Raw genomic sequence first — 20115 nt, 5'->3', positions numbered from 1 at the left:
TAAAAGGGAGGTGGTATCGTCGTTCCATAGTGTTCAGAATTATATTCTAGAGGGAAATACACCAGATATCTCATTCAAAGTGTGGTAGGCAATTACTCAATTGTCTCACAGGTATGTGCTGATTGAAACGAACCTTTTATGCTCTAAAATTTTATTTTTATTAAATTAGAAATTGCTTACGTTGTATTTTTTTTTTAAGTTATGAGTTAAGTAAACCCAACAAATTAATTTTTTTTTTTTTGGGTAAATCTTTTTTCCTTCTTTCAGTGACAGTCCCAAGTTGTCATAGTCTAAAACAAGGACAGCTACTGATAAATCCGATTCAGTTTCAAATTTTGAGGTGGATTTTGATTAGGTAAAAATCATATTCACAAACATATCAAAAAAAGTTTATTAAAAGGCACATAAAGCGTAATTATATTCACAAACATATATAATCAAGAAAAGTTTATTAAAAGCCACTTAAAGCATGCTTTTCTTTTTCTTTGGATGGTTAGTGCTAGCTAAAAGATTCTTCCATCTATTGAATCTCAGTATCAATAATGGGTTCTCAGAGACTTCATCTCCTGGCTTTCACTGCTGAAAGGACTTCTAATTATTCTGTTCCAGTTGCCAAATTTACTTTTGACAACAGTTAATGTGGCTTTTGCAATTTGGCAACAACATTTTGATTTGGGTCCAATGTTTTTTTTATAATATGACATACACTTGCTAAGTTTGAATTAAATTTTTTCTAACTATAACATAATATTTGAATCTTATTATGAAAGGAAAGGATTGATAAGTGGCGATACCAAAGGATTGGATCCTCATTATAAGCAATAATAATGTCACAAATTAGTTGTAGTCATAAATAATTAAGTAAATAAAAGATGATCCTCAAAAAATATATTATAATGCTTTACTTTTAATTCTTTTATGTATACTCAATATATTGGCTAATTAGTGGCACATTACCCTCTCTCTCAACATCAATCATGGATGCATTCAATTATCCATTTGAATATATGATACCAACCTAACATTTGAAACCCATCTCAACAAATAACATTAGATCAACTATCCAAATTAATACACCATATCCTTATTTATCACTTTACACATAAAATAGAATCAACTAGAAAAGAAAAGAAAGGAATTTTTTTTTAATTTTTTAAAAATTTGGATAGACTGAAAAAGAAACATAATGAAAAAAATTTATTTCCATGGATGTCTATTTTCTCTCAAACTGTTCCTGGACAAAACACAAGGAAATAACATTTTGGCCTGAAATGAGTATCTTTTTATTTGACATTCATATTTTACCCATTAACTTAATCATGCAAGACAATTTATTTCTTTATTTTTTTACTGGGTTCAAAGAGGCAAAGTTTCCATGAAAACAACTTTTTCTTTGTTTTCCCATAAGTTTAAATATAATTGGCAACAACAACATGTTGTTTTTTTTATTTTTATTTTTTATTTTGTTTCTCTTAAATTAATAATTAGTTCTATTTCTACCTAAGAAAATATTATGAAGTCTTATTTTAAATGGGGGTGGCAAATTACGACACGACTCGAACACGACACAAGATAAGTTGGTTTGGATTGACTTTAAATGAGTTTGGGTAATAAATGGGTTGACACGATTAATCAATTTACTTAACCATGTCGAGTTAGGATTGAAGGGTTCAACTCGTATAACCCGTTTAACTCAACATATCATAATCGTAAATATGACCTATGTATTATGTTACCTATTTAAACCCAATTATTATGAACAGTGAAGTCATTTTAACATTAACCTTGACTACGCCTTATGATTTTTCTTTTTATTTTGAATATTTAGGTTAATTGTGACAAAAAAAATTCTAGAATTTATTATTTAATTGAATATTAAATTCTCGTTTTGATAAACAAATCATTAAACCGGTTAACACGCTAACCCATTTAATAAAAAAAGTCGGGTTAGTGTCGAGAGTTGTTGACATGATTATTAAATTAGTTGGGTTTAGGTTTACCTATTTAGTAGAATACTCTTACATCGACATGACACGATTATGACTCACGAACATGAATTGCCACCCCTAATTTTAAATATAAATAATTATATTATTAAATTTAATAATCCATCATTTTACTATTTCTTTGCTCAAATTAGACACATCAAATACAAAATCATTTATTTTCAGTATTTAAAATCATAAGGGTAATTTTGGTATGTTCAATTACTTTCTTTTCACTTTCATACTATTCAAAATAACAAATTTATATTTTCCTACAATTTTCTTATATAAATTTTCATACTAACTAAATACATGCTATAAAATAATTTTTCTTTTCATTCATTTTACTTTTCTTTCATTTCTTTTTTTACTTAAATTCATCTAACCAGACGGAGCTTACAGAATAACATTTAACAATTATGACATTCATGACTATTGCATATAGCATATAATATAGGTAAGACTAGCGTAGGTCTAATAGTCAGTGTACCTGGTGCAGAAAAAAAATCCTCCCCAATTACTGTCACTGGATTAGGAGGGGTAAAAAAGTTGACTAGACGATTGAGTTAAATTCATATTTACTAAATTTTTAATATATACATACAACTTTCGTATACAACATATCTATTATTTAATACATATACAACTTTTGTATACAACGTATCTATTATTTTATTTTATTTTTTTGTTCAATCCTTCTCTTTAGAATTTAAAGTTAGGGAAGTAAGATTTAGTTTATGGTACAAGATTTAAAGTTGGTCAATTCGACCAAATTCTACGCAACTACGGTTCAAAATTTCTGATTTGGAGAAATTTTGAGAATATAATGATTTGGATCTATTTTTGAGATAGGGGTATACTAATCATAATAACTCTTAATTATATGATTTGTTCTTCCTTGTAATTTTTGTTGAATTTTTTAAATTGAGGTTATTTTGCATTTTAATTTTATTTTAATTTCAGTCAAAATATAAAGTTAAATTGTATAATAATATACTCTTTGTAATATGTTGTATAAAGTCATATAGAGGTTTTCGTACATATGGTAAAACAAAAATAAATTTCTTTCTTGACTTGGTGATTTGGCCCTAACTTGGTGATGACAAGACTATGTTGAAGAGATGGGCGGTGGCGTTTATTAGCACGGTTCACTGGAAAGGATTTTTTTTCCACCTGGTACACCGTATTACACGTTCCCTGGGAATGGATCATCTCCAAAAAAATTTATCTCCAAGCATTTACAAGTATTTAATCCTAAGGTTATTAAGGCACCACATCAACAATTTAATTAATTAATTAATACGATATCGTTTGACTAAAAATGCACCTTACGGTTGTTAGTTATCTTGCTACAATTAATTTTCTCTCACCAAAACCAATCAACCTTTCTCTTTGAAAATACGGTCTCTATTGGTAGAAATTTATTATTTTCAGTTTCAGTCAAGTTTACAAAAGCAAAATCCGTAATTCCTACCAAAATTGTTGTTAGCCTGGTCAGAGGGGTATAATGTATCAACCAATGAACACTACTAATTACTATCTCTCTTAAAATTAGTTCAGCATAAAATGGATATTTGGAAATTGTAGTTGAAAATAATTTAAGGGTTTGTGTAAAAATCTACAAATTTGGATATATATATATATATATATATATATATGTGTGTGTGTGTGTGTGTGTGTGTGTGTGTGTGATTCAATTAACCTAGATGTTGCAGTGAGATAAAACTTTAAAAAATATGTAATGAGAACTTAAAATACTTTTTTAACTCAAAAAAAATATGTGAAATCTTTCAAATCTTCAATTGTAGCAAATAAAGATTGATGATAATGAGAGTAATCCAAACAATATCGTATTTATTATTTAATTAAATTGTTGACTTTATATTCATTATTTAATTAAATTGTTGATGTGGCGCCTTAACAGTCATAAGATTAAATACTTGTAGATGTTTAAAGACAAATTTCTTTAGAGATGATTCATTTTCCGACACTAACACCAGACACAAGGTTGAGGGTCGGTGAACTGAACTAATGGTTAACAAATATTTTGAGTCTTTTGACCTGAATATAAATTGGTAATTCAGCAGAGTTATAATTTAATGTCCCTAAATTTTGATTTTTTGAGACACCTGTGACTTTTACTAATTATTCAAAGCCAAATTGAAGCATAAGATTCAGTATCACAACAAACACCAACAGTAAACCGACTGTTGAGATTCTTTAGCAACGACTTCAATTTTGAGAAACTAGTTACACGTGCGGTTTTAAAATCATCGAATTGCTTATCACCTCCCACTACTTTGACACATATGCTTCATCAAAACCTTTTGATTGGAGCGTCTATCCACACTCTCCCAATGAGCGTGACTGACCCACCCATCAACCCACCAAAACCATTCGGGTCATGTACACATTCATTGTACATAGCAATCCTCCGATTAATCAGGGCCGTTGAATCTCATGACCACCTTAATTAATTAATACGATATTGAAATGAACCTAGATGTTTGTACTCTGGAAGATATAGTAGATCTAAATGACCTTTTGAGTTAATGAACTACAATTTTAAAATACTTTCTTAAATTAGAAAAATTTGTGAAATCTTTCAAATCTTTAATTGTATCAAATAAAGATTGATGATAATGAGGGTAATCGAAACAATATCGTATTCATTATTTAATTAAATTGTTGATGTGGCGTCTTAATAGTTATATGATTAAATACTTGTAAATATTTAAAAACCAATTTCTTTAAAAGGAGATCCATTTTTCAGACACTAACAGATCGTATATATCCTCGAGGTAGTGGGTTGGTGAACTGAACTAATGGTTAACAAATATTTTGACCTGAGAATAAATTGGTAATTCCACGGAGGTTCAACTTAATGTCGCTAAATTTTGATTTTTGTGACTTTTACTGATTATGCCAAATTGAAGCATAAGATTCAGTATCACAACAAACACCAACAGTACACAGACTGTTGAGATTCTTTAGCAACAACTTCAATTTTGAGAAACTAAACACTCGCGGTTTAAAAGTCATCGAATTGCTCATCACCTCCCACTACTTTGACACATGGTTCATCAAAACCTTTTGATTGGAGCGTCTATCCACGCTCTCCGGATGAGCGTGACCGACCCACCCATCAACCCACCAAAACCATTCGGGTCATGATGCACATTCATTGTACATAGCAATCCTCCGATTAATCTCATGACCACCTTAAATTTAATAATTCCATAATTATAGTAATCAATTTAATTTGATTTTCAGGTGGTCCTGGAGGGATTTTAATTAGAAATTATCTGCTACTATTATAAAGTTGCCAGCTAAGAAACCTTTTTATAGTAAACTTGGTATTCCAAGTATTTGGCACTATGCATGTTGCAGCAAAAACACATACCATATATATACCTATACAGAAGGTGGTAGTTGTGTCAATAACCTACACACTCGTCCGTCTCCAGCGTATACAAACAGAAATCTGGGCGTTGTGTGTCCTGGTTTTACTCAAATGCACCTTCCTCGCCTCCATTAACACCATAACAACCAAACCCAGAAGCCAAATAGTCTCGTTCAGAGATCTGTCTCACCTTTTCACACTTCAAAAGGTTTGATACTCTCTACTTTAATCTAATAATTTATTGATCATCGAGACTCTCTCTGTATGTCTAATATATCTGCATGAATCATCAGGGTTTGATACATCTATTTCAAGGATTTATAAGGGCTTGTCTTGAGATTTTCAAATCAGCATATATATATGGATTTATATACATCTGTTTCTGGGGGGCTTGCTTTCAGTAATTTGTTTTCGGTGATGAATGGAGACTCTGGATTTTAATCTAATTCAGATTATCTAATTAAAATATATCTGTTTAGATGGATTTTGACAATTAAATTAATAGTTGAATTTTCTTTTGACTTAGACTCCCATCATTAATTTTGTTTGTTGTTTCAATTTTTAATTGTCACATAAAGTGGATTATTGGATTTCTTGATTTGTGGGCATCCCCAATTTGTGGCCCTTGGGTAATTTTTAATTGTAAATAAATTGATTTCAAACAGGGAAGGAAAGAGTATGTTAATCGGTGAGTCTAATTCCATCACTTTGTTGGGCAATCAATGATTTGAGTGAACTGTGGACTCCATGATTTGTTTTGGGGAACTTTTCTTCATATTGGGCTCTATTTTCCTGTATGTGTTACATATTCGTTTAAGTTAATATGTAACATATACAAACAAAATAGAGAAATATGAGGGAACATATTATACGTATACATATATTATATTCTTTTCATATCCATTTGAGAGTACACTTAGTTTTATCTTTTAACTTTTCCAGTGGTCGGTGATACTCTACAATTTTCTCTCAATTTCTTCTTCTTGTCATTAAAATGTGACAATTTTTCAACAGGAAATTATCTGGAATATTCAGTATGAGCTTGGACAGGCAAAATAATGCATGAGTGGTTATTAACTCATTCGTTAACAATAGGATTGCTTCCTTAATTTTGGAATGATCCATACACACGATATTCATGAATATTTTCATGAAATTATTTTCAAAATCTGTAGTCCTATTTCTCTGTTGAGTTGTTGAGACACTGGTTGAGGATGGATCCGAGGGGTTCAACATCGAGAATTTGTCATGATGATAATTTTTAAATTTTCTCTCTATGTAATTGCCATCCCTAGCCAAATAAATAAAAGCTACATTAAGAGTTTAATTGTTACAGTATGTTAGCATATACATTTTAATGATGTTATAATGATTAATTCTACGGTTTCCACATGCTTTGACTGCAGCTGGACCATTGAAATAAAGCTCAGATACTGAAATACCATGGCAGAGGATGATTACTATACAAATGATGGCACAGTTAATATACATAAACAGCCTGCTGTCAGAAAGAAAACCGGTAACTGGAAAGCGTGCTACTTCATCCTGGGTATGGTTTTAATGTTCTATTATTTTTATGCTATACCTTGTTATTGTAATTTTACAATATTAAACGGCCTTGAAATTTTGTACCCTGAATTTGTCCAGGGAATGAATGTTGTGAGAGGTTGGCATACTATGGGATGAGCACCAATCTGGTGAACTATCTTCAGAAACGTCTAAACATGGGAAATGCCACTGCATCAAATACTGTCACAAATTGGTCAGGCACTTGCTACGCCACACCATTGATTGGAGCTTTTCTAGCTGATTCCTACTTGGGAAGATATTGGACAATTGCCAGTTTTTCAAGCATTTATGTTGTAGTATGTAACTTCCATTCATCTTTTAATACTTGAATGCTGCAATTATATGCCGAGGGTGCTTCATGCAAGCTTAGAAAACTCGGCTTCGGTTTTCATTTGGTACTTTATAAATTAAATTTTTCATAGACTTTATCAGTATCTGTCATGTCACGTCATCCCAATATTTCATTTTTGGTTAACTGAGTATCTGAGGTTTCTATGTTTCCTAGTTGGTATTTCTTAAGAATATTGAGTTCTCCCTTTACGAACTCCCAACTCTCCCTTAACATTGTTTTGGGAAATTAAAATTGAGGACATTATTTCAATTTCAACTGTGTTCGAAGATTATTCTCTTGAAGATTCCTATAGACCTTGTGTCAAACAGGCATTCCATTTCCAAACACTTCATTGAGTTCATGCACCATGTGGCCTACAGGCTAATTTCGTTCCTGAAAATTGATATTATTTTTATTTATTTATTTTATTTTTTGTAGGGAATGACACTCTTAACATTGACTGCTTCTGTCAATGGACTAAAACCATCATGTGATAAGGATGTTTGCCACCCAACAGCATCACAAACTGCAGCATGCTTTGTAGCACTGTACTTAATTGCTCTGGGAACTGGTGGAATTAAGCCATGTGTCTCGTCATTTGGTGCAGATCAATTTGATGAAACTAATGAAAAAGAGAGGAAAAAAAAGAGCTCTTTTTTCAATTGGTTCTACTTTTCAATCAATGTGGGTGCACTGATTGCTTCCTCAGTTTTGGTCTATATACAAATGAATGTGGGTTGGGGCTGGGGATTTGGAGTCCCAGCAGTTGCTATGGCCATTGCAATTATGTTTTTCTTCTCAGGTAGCCGTTTTTACCGGCTCCAAAGACCTGGAGGCAGTCCCTTGACACGAATTTCTCAGGTCCTGATTGCATCCATCAGAAAATATAATGTACAAGTACCTGCAGATAAGTCTCATCTCTATGAGACAGCAGACAAAGAAAGTAATATTAAAGGAAGCCGCAAGCTTGACCACACGGAAGTGTTAAGGTAATTGTTCTGAACCCCCTTATTAAATAAGTAGATGTTGTTTTGGTCTTAGTAATATAAATTCCAATATATTTTAATTTTTTTCATGATTTGCAACATTTAATTACTATTTCATTTTTCCTTCATGTATCCAATAATTCAGTAGTTCAAAGTACTTGCATGATTAGTTGTCTCGTGTGTATATTTTTAGTTAACTTGTACCCACCCATTTAGTTTTAGGAATGAAATATGCAGAATACTCCAGGCACTTGTGCAAGTGTTTAATTAAGGAAGGTAGAGAAAAATAATGATAACAAAACATAACCATGTCACAGCAAAATCACTATATCTATGTCCACCTACAATGGAAAAAGAATAATATATGGTGAACTTTGAGATTACAGCATTCATGAGTACAAGTGTCAACCATTTATGAAATAACATGGTGAAAACGTAATAACATCTCTCTGACAACTTCCTTAAGAACCCCCAGACACATTACTACACCAAAACTTGTTGTTTTTCCGTGATCCACCTTCACTTCCATGATCTCATGCCAAAGCCCACATTTAATAACACCGCCCAACAATCCATGCACCCTAGATTTCTCCATGAGTTGCTAAACTACGACTGGAAGAGAGTGGCCTCAGGAAGAAAACCACTCCCTAGACTCAATAGACAATTCTGATTGTTCACTGTCTCTTACACTCCCACTTTCCAAGAACGGAGCTTAATTTGAGTAATGTCAAAATACCCTTCAGAAATAAAACCTTATCCGTAACATCCTAGGAATGAACAATGGGTGCTGATTTTGCTATCACCAACGCATTCAGATTTTATAGTTTCAACTTTCAAACTACTTGATTGTTTTGTCCCATTCTGCATGTTTTGTTTGCTATTAAGTATTGAAATGATTAAATCATGATATAGAATGAAGGTTGCATTCCAGATTCAAGACAAAAAGAAGTCGGTTTCCTTAATTTTTTATGCTAGGAATATACCTTCAATGAAGTACCAAATTTCTGCTTTAAACAAGATTCATTTGAGATTTCTTGAGAACGGAATGGACATAGTTGGACAAGTAGGCACAAACTTTTTGGCCCCCCAGTTTAGGAATTTAGTCAGGCATCTTCAAGTTGGCTCTTGATTTTCTCCAGGGGCAGAGCCACTGTATGGCCAGAGGGGGGCACATGCCCCCCTTGGTCTGGCTTTCCTTTTCTTTTCTTTTTTTTTTTTTTTTTTTTTAGCACTGTGCCCCCAACCCCCCGAATTAAAATCCTGGCTCCGCCACTGATTTTTTCTACTGATAATGGCAACTAATTTAAAATTGTCAAATTCTAGGTTTTTTGACAAGGCTGCTGTGGAAACTGAAACTGACCAGGTCAAGGGTTTGGCAAATCCATGGAGTCTCTGCACTGTTACCCAAGTTGAGGAGCTGAAGGCCATCATCCGATTGCTGCCAGTATGGGCATCTGGAATAGTTTTTGCTGCTGTATACAGTCAAATGAACACCATGTTCGTTCTACAAGGCAACACCATGGACCAACACATGGGGCCGAACTTCAAGATTCCATCAGCATCCCTATCTCTCTTTGATACTCTGAGTGTCCTCTTCTGGGCACTGGTATATGACCGAGCAATTGTCCCATTTGCAAGAAAGTTCACCGGCCATGAAAGGGGCTTCACTCAACTCCAACGGATGGGCATTGGTCTTGTCATTTCTATTTTTGCTATGGTTGTTGCTGGCATTTTGGAAGTCATTCGGCTTGACTATGTGAGGAAGAACAACTACTATGATCTAGAGACCATTCCTATGTCAATCTTCTGGCAAGTCCCACAATATTTTCTAGTGGGATGTGCAGAAGTTTTCATTAACATTGGGCAGCTAGAGTTCTTCTATGACCAGGCACCTGATGCAATGAGAAGCTTGTGCTCAGCTCTCTCACTTACAACTATTGCCTTGGGAAATTACTTGAGCACTCTGCTTGTTACAATTGTGACCAAGGTGACCACGAAACACGGGGAAGGCGGTTGGATTCCAGCTAATATGAACAGGGGTCATCTTGACTATTTCTACTGGCTGTTGGCCATCCTCAGCGTGCTTAATTTCATTGTTTATATTTGGATCGCAAAGAGTTACACCTACAAGAAGGCAATTGGAAAACCTCAGTGACCCACCCATTTTTTTAATTTTTCTGCTGTTGAATATGATTTTATGGGTGTAATTAGTTGTCAGGTTATGACTCTCCAAAGTTGAACCTGTTGCATGACGAATGATTGTGCTAAGATTTTATCGTCAAATTCAATGAGTATGTCCAGATAGAATAAGCTCGCATTTACCCAAAATAATTGTGAAGTGCATGGATGTTTTAAAAATCATTGGGTCACATCTTATTTAAAATATATATACACATTATTTCCAAATCATGTAAAATCTCATTTTATTTCCTTCACTACTCAATCAAATAAAAGGGATAGAAAATCCTTTTCAGTCAGTAGTGTCGGCCATGTTACATGATATACATATTGTTTGACATGGTTCGTAGTATTGGCGGTCCGTTACAAAGTCGGTGTAAATTGACTGATACGAATCGCGTATCAAATTTAGACACGTATTATTTGACATGGTTCGTGGTATTAGCTATGGTCGCGGTATCGATCACGGTGTAACGAAGTCAGACAAAATCACTGTAAATTAGCCGATACCGATCGCTATTTAGAAAAAAAATTGTAAATCAATCGATACCGATCGCTATTTAGAAAAAAAATTTTATATCAATCAATACGTCACGTATCGAACTATATGACGAACCATATTCCGTAATACTTCCGCTCCTAATTTTCCATTCTTCATTCCAAACAGGGTTATAGTCAAAAAGGCCAGGTAAAAGCGAAGTAGTGATTCTCTGCAGTCCACAAAAGGAAACAGAATCGGCTCATTTTTTTAACAATAAATCCTGTATTTGAAAGGATAATGTACAATTAATGTGAGGCTCAGAACACTTCAATTTGTATAGATATAGCAATTTTTTCTCTCCTCCTCCTCTTTCTCTCTCCCCACAAAGAGAACACAGAACATGATTTCCTTCAAAGCAATTCAAACCACCTTCATTCCCACCAAAGATGCCCTCTTCCACACAAGAGGACCCTCCAAGAAGAAGAATTCCCTCCTCTCTCCATGCAAGTCTAACGACTCCGAGTCGGGAACTTCCCCACCTGAAGGAGATGCTCGTAAACAAGAACTCCTCGTCAAAATCGCAATGCTTCAAACTCAAAAAGTTCGCCTGAAAGATTACTTGGATGAGCGGTCAGCTTATCTAACTCAATTTGCCGAAGAAGCCAATGCTGAGTTCGATCAGATTGGTGAAGATGCCCTCAAAGGACTTGATGAAGCAGGTGCCAGGGTCTGTCCTACTTCTCATTCTATCCATCCAATGCATAGTGAAGCCACTGTCTTGCTACTGAATTTTCCATTCCCATTCCCATTGATAACCCCATTTTTGTTCCTTTTTGTGATTAGCAGATAATGGAGAACATAGAGACCCGAATGCAAGCTTTTGAAGAATCCACGGAAATGAACAAACTGGAAATTGAGAAGAGCAAAAAGAAGTTAGTAGAGTTCGAGGATCAAATTGACAAGGACCGGAATGAAGGGATGTTCTTCAAGAACTTGGGGCAGAGGTCACCTGCTGAAAAAGCAAACGCTAAGGAAGTTGTGGAGAAGATTAAAGAGATTGCCAAAGAAAATGCCGGCTCAAAAACAAGGAGGAATGTCTACCTGGGATTAATTTGCTTGGTAGCTGTTGGGATCGTTGACTCCTTGATCTCTTCATCATCTGGGTGGCCAAAAGTCGTGATCCTTGGGGTGATTTTGGTGGCTTTGCTTTCCCAATTCATCTACGAGCAGAGGCTGTTATCAGAATCAGAAAGAACGGAAAAGGACAAAACCCAGGAAGAGAAAAAGTGAAGTCCTATGTGTTTCTTCTGTTCTAATTAATTAGCCAGTACAGTTTTTAAGAAATATGAATATAGCGTGAGACAAACCCAAGTGAGATCTAACACTTCGGACTAATACATAAAGCTTTGCTTTTGCATCATCGTCCACTCTCTCTATAAAATCTCTGTAATCACTAAAATTCCTCATTTGTGATGTTGTGTGATGAACTTCTCCATTATTAATTTATTATATAGCAACAACAGAAAGAACTGAGGCTGCTAATATATCCGTTTCCTATGAGTCAAAGAAACTATAGATTGATGAAGACATATACAGATTCTTCTGTTTGCAATTCTGTAAAATTTGAAAACATCTTCAAGGAGAGGTATTTTTTCTGCATTTCATCAAAGCAAACCCGAAAGAACAGGCAATTACCTATTTCTGGTCTTTCAGAGAGAAAAAAAAACTTGACAGCTTAATGCCAATGCCTGACCTAAAAATTAAGAAGTTGGCTGAATATCACATCTGTTTTGTGATTATCATTCCATAATTTCCTGAAACATTACATATAAATTATACACACACAAAAGGAAAAAAAGAAAAAAAATGAACATTAGATGCGGTTTCTGGTCAAATCTTTTAAGCAGTACCCAATCCCAAAAGTGTAAATAATCTACATGACGAATGACATTATACATGCAAAGAGCATAACCAAATAATTAGGCTATAGATACTTGAACTTGATGAGTGATGATAGTGAACTTGATTCTGGAGAATTTACCATTCTTCCAGCTAGCTGAGTCAAAGAAGGCTCACACGGTATTATAGAACAAGTGTGGATATCATATCCAGCCTGCAAGAACTGGTATAACATTATACGACCTCAGCAGAAAACTAACACAACAAACAGAAACACATAAGCAAAGAAGTGGCTCATGGATCTATGGAAAAGTTAATCATACTTAACAACTGTGAAAGGAAAAGATTCTTCTAATCCAACATGTCTTCATGTGCACGCTCAGTGATTCCTTGGCATCAATGTAGGATAAGATAACTCTCAATCCCGAAATTTTGGATAATAGACAATGATTCCAGCAATTCATTTTGCTAGAACTCATACTGAGCATCTGTATACACAAGGAAGCTTAAAAAGACAACACTGCAATCATTAATTAGCTTTTCTTGCAGATGTATAAAAAAAATTTAAAAATCAACAAAAACAAGGAAGTTTAGGAGTTAGGAACTTATACTTCTGTGATCTTTTAATTGCAAAAGGATTGTGTAGGATCCTAATTGTTAAGCACTGCTCTGACAAGTATGTTCCATGTGATGACAGTTGGCATTATTCCCCGATCCAGAGCATCATCTAAGAATCCAATGGCATCTAACATTCTATTGCAAGAACAAAGGCCCTTGAGGGCAATATTATAGGTGATGATGTCTGGCTGTAAACCGGCTTTTAAAATGCAGGCCCAAATCGCTGATGCCTTTTCACATTCCCTGGCTTTGTAAAGCCCTTCCATGACAGTATTGTGGGTCACAAGGTTTGGAACACAATTTGACTTCCCCATCCTGAAATATAGCTGCAAAGCAATCTCAATTTTCCCTGTAGAGCAGAGGCCATGTATTATAATGTTATGCATGGTTACATCGGGCTTGAAGCCCTTCTCAAGCACTTGAAACCACAAGTTAAGGGCCATGTCAGTCTTTTTACTTTGACAAAGGCCATCCATCAGCAAGCTATATGTGATCATGTCCGGATTCCACCCTTTTTCCAGCATCTCTTTCACTAGGACATAGGCTTCATCAAATCTTTCTGCTTTGCATAATCCATTAATTAGAGTGTTGTAGGTTACAAGAGTTGGTACGCAATCCTTAGTAAACATTTCACGAAAAAGCCGAATTGCATTTTCAATTTTAGAAGCATGGATAAAACCATTGATCAGTGCATTGCAAACATGAGGATTTGGTTTACAGTCATGTTTAGCCATCCGATCAAGCATATTAACTGCTTCATCTAATCTTCCTTCTTTACATAAGCCATTAATCAAAGAGGAATAAGCAAATATATCCAGAGTATCTCCTTTATCTTCTGCCCCTTTCAAGACCCACAAAGCCTTGTTCAAGTAGCCATGTCTACACAATCCATGAATCAAGACACCATAAGTTGTGGGATCTGCAACACAACCTTTCTCTGGCAATAGTTCCCAGATAGAAATTGCTTCATCCACCTTCCCTTTATCAAACAACCCTCTGATCAATATGTTGTAACTAACAACATTTCGACAACCTTCCTTTCCCATCAGATCCCACAACTCAAAACATTTTTCAATCTTTGAGGCTCGACAATACCCATCAAGCAGTGCGTTGTATATCACTACATCAAGAGACACCCCGTTCCGGATCATTTCTGCATAAATTCTTGAAGCCCCATCAACATTTCCGGACTTGCACAACCCATGTATCAGAGTACTGTAAGTAAACAAATCATGTTGCCGCTCATTTTCATTCATCCGATGCCAAATCTCCAAACTCTCATTAAACTTCCCACACTTGCACAAGCCATTAATCATAACATTATAAGTGGTGACATTTGGATAAACAGTAGACCCTCTTAACAACCTCTCCCAAATCTCATTAGCCCTCATAGTATCACCTTTCTTGAAAAACCCATCAATCAGAATATTGTAACACATCACATCAGGAGTCACTTCTCTCTCAAACATTTCATCGAACAGGATCAACGCATCGGATACCTTACCAATCTTCGCAAGCCCATTGATCACTGTACCATAACTAAACACATCAGGCCTCAAACCTCGACTCCACATCCAATCCAACAACTCCTTTGCCTTTTCAAATTGATTTTTCTTACAAGAAATTTTGATCAACACGTTATAGGTCTCCAAATTGGGCGACACGCCCATTGTTTCGAAGTACCTGAAAAACAACTGAGCTCGATCCCACCGATTCGATACAGCGAAGGCATTAAGCATAGAATTGTATGATCTTATACCGGGTTTGCAACCGAAAATTTGATCCATTCTCTGAAAAATATCCAACGCCTGATCAACCATTGAATTCTTCGAATAGGCCTTGATCACTGTTAGAGCAACGTCCTCTGAACATTTACAATTCTGGGTGTGAATCATTTCAACGATTCGGGTCACGTGAGTGACGAGTCTTGGGTCAAAGAGTAGTCGGAGGATGTGGTGGAAGACTGCGGGCGTGTGGGCGTAACCCGGGTGGCGACTCGCTGAGTCGAAAAGGCAGAGAGCTGAGTTGGGGCTTTTCTCTGCTTTGAGGAGTTTCAGAAGAAGCTTTGGAGAGAGAGGTTTGGGTAACTCGGCCATGGGAGAGAAGGTAAGGACTAAATGAAGTTCTCTCTATCATTTTTATGGCATGTTTTACTTTTTGCTTACCAAAACAAGAAGATAGTCTCTAGCTCTGCAACTATCTACAGATCCATCATTGAAGATTCAAAGTTCTTCAAAAGAAGCAAAATGATTCTATCACTTACCAGCTGAGTGAGGAAAGTAGCAGCTGCCTATAGAGTGTTCCTTTTGAAAGGTCCCGAAGTCGTTACTTCTCTTCGTACTTCAGTTGAGGCGTCTTTTAATAATAAAATATTTTTATTTGGGCCTATTGAGCCCAAGTCGAGAATACACAAGTTGGTGAATTTTTTCTTAATAAAAATATATTTTTTTTAACCAAAACAATTAAATGCAAAAATTAAGTTCTCTTTTGAATTTTTTTTTTTTTTAAAGTTCTCTTTTGGAGTTAATAATAGTTTCTTTTTTAATATTATTGAATTTCTTTTGAGAATTTTCTAAATTTTTCGTGGATGAATTTTTATAAATATTCAAACTTGTACATTTTAGAAAATGTTTCAAAATTAATTTGATTTATTTTCAAAATATTCTTTAAATATATTTGTTCTCCAATTTATAACACAAACAACGAGTTTTCAGTTTCTCGCAAGAGGCTGATTAGGATCTCAATAAACTGAGGGATTGCTCAAACGGTTACATAATATTCACTGTTGGATTTATGTGATTGTTGGGTTACTCAATCGGTTACATGATCAAGCAACGTGAATCGTCCAACTTGATTATATAGCTTATGGGCTAATTGTAACTTACGACCTTTGCACTAATTCGTTAAATACAATATTTTAACCAACCATGGTTTGGAGTCTTAGAAAAAAGCTTGAGAAAAGACCAATCTAAATGTGCCAAGAATTGGAAAGCAATTCTAGAAAATGAGAGAGATTGAGAGATTTTAGTGAAACTGAGACGAAGTTTCTAACGACCAAGTCCAGATTCTGATGAAATTTTCAGTGACTAAGTTCTGAATCTGATGAAGTTTTCAGTGAATGAAATCAAATTCTGATAAAGTTTCAACCAGACTTTGTCAAAGGTTGTGACCATCAAACTTGAATTTTGACGATAAAGCACGCTAACTAAATTGGTAACACATCCAGCTTATACTCACTATATTCATAGCTTTAATGCATATTGATTCAAAGGTATTTTCAAAGTTCTTTGAAATTATTTCAAGTTAGAAATAATATTTTGAATCCTCTTAAATTAAATTTTATTATGGACGTATGATTATATGAATTCATAGAGGTGCCACTGTTGGAATTAAGTGTGCCTTGCAAGTTAATATTTAGTTATATTCAACATTTTTATATTAATAATATCTGATTATGTATGGTGAATACTTTGTATAGTATGACTTTACACTTCAGCATGGTCTATTAACTATGTATTATGATTTATTTGCATTTCATGGTTTGGCGCCACGGTGTATCGGATTTGGACGAATGTTAAAGTAAACCGTTGTGATACTCTCCAATTTTTAAGTGTGGTTTGATCAGGTCCTCGCCCAAAAAATTGAAAGATATCAAACAATTAATAAAATACAAGCATATAATACAAGATGAAATAAGAATAAATAAAATATTCGCTAAATGGAAAAACTTGATAATAATTCATTATTAAATCCTCTGTTACTAATAATCTCCCATTAAATCCATAAATGAAAATCCTCCAAAATACAACTCAGGAATCTATATTACCTGGACCCCTAAATAAAATCCAATACTGAAATACTAATAAAGTCTAAATAACCAAATATAAACAATAAATGAAATCTGAGATAATGTGTGAAGATGCAAGAAATTCATTCCCCCTTTCTCTCTCTAGAATTCTTACACTTCAACCCAAAAGATCTCCCTCTTCTTTTCATTCCTTCCCTTATTTATAGATATTTACAAGATATTTACAAATATTGACGGATTGCTGGATCTGGGCCTGTTCCTCCATAAGTCCTGGTCGCCTTTGATGGGCTTATTCGCGTTCGGCCCATATGGCAGTGTCTTTTTATGGGCCGACCCAGTTGTACGGACCGGATGTCGTGCTTGCAAGTCAGATCCGGCCCATGTCGTCCTGGGCCTCCTCAACTGCCCCCATAATTGCCCCTTATTTAATAAGGGGGTAATTATTGATGGCGTCTCATCATGACGTTGACGGCTCGAGAAAACCACAAGGGGGAACGGACGGTCAGATCCAGAATCAATGTTCCGGGGCTCGAGGAATTTCTCGCCTTCCCGACGCTTCGGCCCTCGGGCCCCCCTCGCCTTTATAAAGCTCTAGAATACCACTTCACGTCCTTTTACCGTCTCCATCATCAGTCAAATCTCTCTCTTTCTAGAACAGTGCTAAGCTTTTTCTGGTGAAATCCTTCAAGAGTCATTCTTCCAGCGATCTTGCAGTCCTCTGAGGTTAGTTTTGTTCCTTTTTACTTTCGGCAGGCTTCTATTTACCCCCTTTTAGATCCTTCAAGCACTTCCACCATGGTTGTAGATCTGGATGTTCTTCGTATGAGACTTAGACTTCCTGACAACATCGAAGTTAGGGTTTGCCCTCAGGACGTTAACATTATGACCGGTGCCGGCCTCCTGCCCGGCGAAGTCTTATTCACGAACCTTCAATTGAATGTTGTTAGGTTCCCTCTGCACCCTTTCTTTAGTTATGTCTTCAATAGATTGGGGATATCCCCCCTGCAGGTCAACCCCAACTTCTTTAGAATCATATCCGTTATGCTCCTGTTGATGCGTGACAGAAATCTGGACCTTGACCTCATAGACCTTCTTCTGTGCTATAAGGTCAGTAAGATCCGTACTAACGAACCCTTCTACCACTTCTACCCGTTCGAGAAGATGTCCATATGTACGGACACAATAAAATCTGAAAAGGGTTGGAGGGATAGCATCGTGGGCATTAGTGGGGCTTGGTCTTCGCCGGCTGCAGAGGGTTACCCAATCCCGAGCGCCTTTGGTGTCTGTTCTGTCTCCTCCTATAAGAAATTCAAATCTCATAAACATGATTGCCCCTGCGAAACATGCGTTCCCCGTTTTTGTACTTTCTTATGCCGTTCCTTAGGAATACCTTGTGATGACTTGAGCTACAGTGTTTGCAGGGATAGGAGTAATTACTTGAAGAAATACGTTCTGAACGATATTCCTTCCTGCTCAGATCTCCTCACTTCAGACAACCTATTAGCGCTCTCATCACTCGGCTACAACATGAGCAGGCTTCAGATTCCTTCTTTTGGCAGGAAGAAAAATACTCCCCCAGCCACTCCTCCTGCTGGGGCGACTTCCTCTCCAACATCAGCCTCTTCCTCAGCCACCATCTCTGACACTATCCCGAGCACAGTGGCTATTAACTCTGTTGTCAGCGCCCCTGCTGCCAACCAGAGCGCGTCTCCCCAAACTACCACAGCTCCTGCGGCTGCGGGGGGCGTTCGGGACAAAGAACGAGGCAAAAGGCCTCATCCTGACAGTGAGGTCGATCCTGAGGAGGAGCCTCTCATAAGAAGGACCCGGGTCTCCGGGCCGTGTGCTCTCTTGCACCGTGCGATCAGAGCTCCTGCTCCCTCTGGGCCTACTGCAGCTGAGTTGAGGAGGCCCAGGACGACATGGGCCGGATCTGACTTGCAAGCACGACATCCGGTCCGTACAGCTGGGTCGGCCCATAAAAAGACACTGCCATATGGGCCGAACGCGAATAAGCCCATCAAAGGCGACCAGGACTTATGGAGGAACAGGCCCAGATCCAGCAATCCGTCAATATTTGTAAATATCTTATAAATATCTATAAATAAGGGAAGGAATGAAAAGAAGAGGGAGATCTTTTGGGTTGAAGTGTAAGAATTCTAGAGAGAGAAAGGGGGAATGAATTTCTTGCATCTTCAATGTGTAACAATCCAAACCCGAGGTCCAGATCGCTAACAGGGTCCTTACCCGAATCCGAGGTCACACAAGGTACTATGGTCATTTCATATTAATTTAACACTTTAAGGTCCACTAAGGGTAAAATCGTCATTTACTAATGTCATCTAATGATTCAAGTGAGATCCGGAGGCCTTATGATCGTTTCACGTCATTCTAATACTCCTAGGGTTTACAAGAGTATAATAGTCATTTTACGTGGTAAATTAACCGCATAGGTCCCAAAAGGGTAAAATAGATCTTTACCGTGGCCAAATAGTGATATAAAATCCCTCAGGGGCAAAATAGTCATTTACTGGTAAAAATATAACATTCCTACAGTTCGGGGTTAATTCTGTCATTTTCTAGGGATATTCTATGCTTTGGTTAAAGTCTAGGGGTAATTAGGTGATTATACTAAAATATAGGATCAAAATGCTATTATCAATTCATTTAACCGGGTAGAAGGTTTCTTCTAACCGAGTAGATGAATGGTCCAATAGGCTTGCAAATCTAAAAAGTTCATCTACCGGTTAGATGGAGAATCCATCTACCGCCTCTCTGCCCTATTCATCTAACCAATTAAATGGGAGCATCTAACTGGGTAGATGAACACTCAAATCATATATAACCGGTTAGAATG

The 20115-nt window shown here is 36.1% G+C and overlaps 4 protein-coding genes across 6 annotated transcripts; 3 read left to right on the top strand and 1 right to left on the bottom strand.

The window, feature by feature from the left end:
* Nucleotides 1-6802: 6802 nt before the first annotated feature.
* LOC132314689 (protein NRT1/ PTR FAMILY 8.1-like) lies at nucleotides 6803-7286 on the top strand. The gene is made up of 2 exons (XM_059813518.1): nucleotides 6803-6937; nucleotides 7036-7286. The coding sequence occupies exons 1-2, from the start codon at nucleotides 6832-6834 to the stop codon at nucleotides 7284-7286; spliced, it is 357 nt and encodes a 118-aa protein (XP_059669501.1). The 5' UTR covers nucleotides 6803-6831.
* Nucleotides 7287-7635: 349 nt separating this feature from the next.
* On the top strand, nucleotides 7636-10593 carry LOC132313254 (protein NRT1/ PTR FAMILY 8.1-like). Its single transcript, XM_059811950.1, has 2 exons — nucleotides 7636-8277; nucleotides 9598-10593. The coding sequence occupies exons 1-2, from the start codon at nucleotides 7730-7732 to the stop codon at nucleotides 10427-10429; spliced, it is 1380 nt and encodes a 459-aa protein (XP_059667933.1). The 5' UTR covers nucleotides 7636-7729; the 3' UTR covers nucleotides 10430-10593.
* Nucleotides 10594-11269: 676 nt separating this feature from the next.
* Nucleotides 11270-12353, top strand: LOC132313252 (uncharacterized). The gene is made up of 2 exons (XM_059811948.1): nucleotides 11270-11660; nucleotides 11780-12353. The coding sequence occupies exons 1-2, from the start codon at nucleotides 11334-11336 to the stop codon at nucleotides 12221-12223; spliced, it is 771 nt and encodes a 256-aa protein (XP_059667931.1). The 5' UTR covers nucleotides 11270-11333; the 3' UTR covers nucleotides 12224-12353.
* A 201-nt stretch (nucleotides 12354-12554) lies between these two features.
* Nucleotides 12555-16117, bottom strand: LOC132313251 (pentatricopeptide repeat-containing protein At3g09060). Of its 3 annotated transcripts, XR_009483404.1 has the most exons (3): nucleotides 13156-16117; nucleotides 12975-13046; nucleotides 12555-12747 (listed from the first exon to the last, which is right to left on the bottom strand). XR_009483404.1 is itself a non-coding variant. In XM_059811947.1 (2 exons), exon 1 carries the CDS (start codon nucleotides 15544-15546, stop codon nucleotides 13483-13485), a length of 2064 nt encoding a protein of 687 aa, XP_059667930.1. In that variant the 5' UTR covers nucleotides 15547-16117; the 3' UTR covers nucleotides 13039-13337; nucleotides 13444-13482. The 3 variants fall into 3 exon arrangements, 1 of the variants encoding a protein (XP_059667930.1); XR_009483403.1 differs by having other exon boundaries at nucleotides 12555-13055; XM_059811947.1 differs by lacking the exon at nucleotides 12555-12747 and having other exon boundaries at nucleotides 13039-13337; nucleotides 13444-16117.
* Between the last annotated feature and the right edge of the window lie 3998 nt (nucleotides 16118-20115).

This window comes from Cornus florida, unplaced genomic scaffold (genome assembly GCF_030987335.1).
Source record: "Cornus florida cultivar Cherokee Brave unplaced genomic scaffold, ASM3098733v1 CherokeeBrave_3.0.0_Hap2_Chr06, whole genome shotgun sequence".
Taxonomy (NCBI): Eukaryota; Viridiplantae; Streptophyta; class Magnoliopsida; order Cornales; family Cornaceae; genus Cornus; species Cornus florida.
Note: the sequence above shows the minus strand (reverse complement) of the source record. Positions and strands in the feature narration are given on the sequence as shown.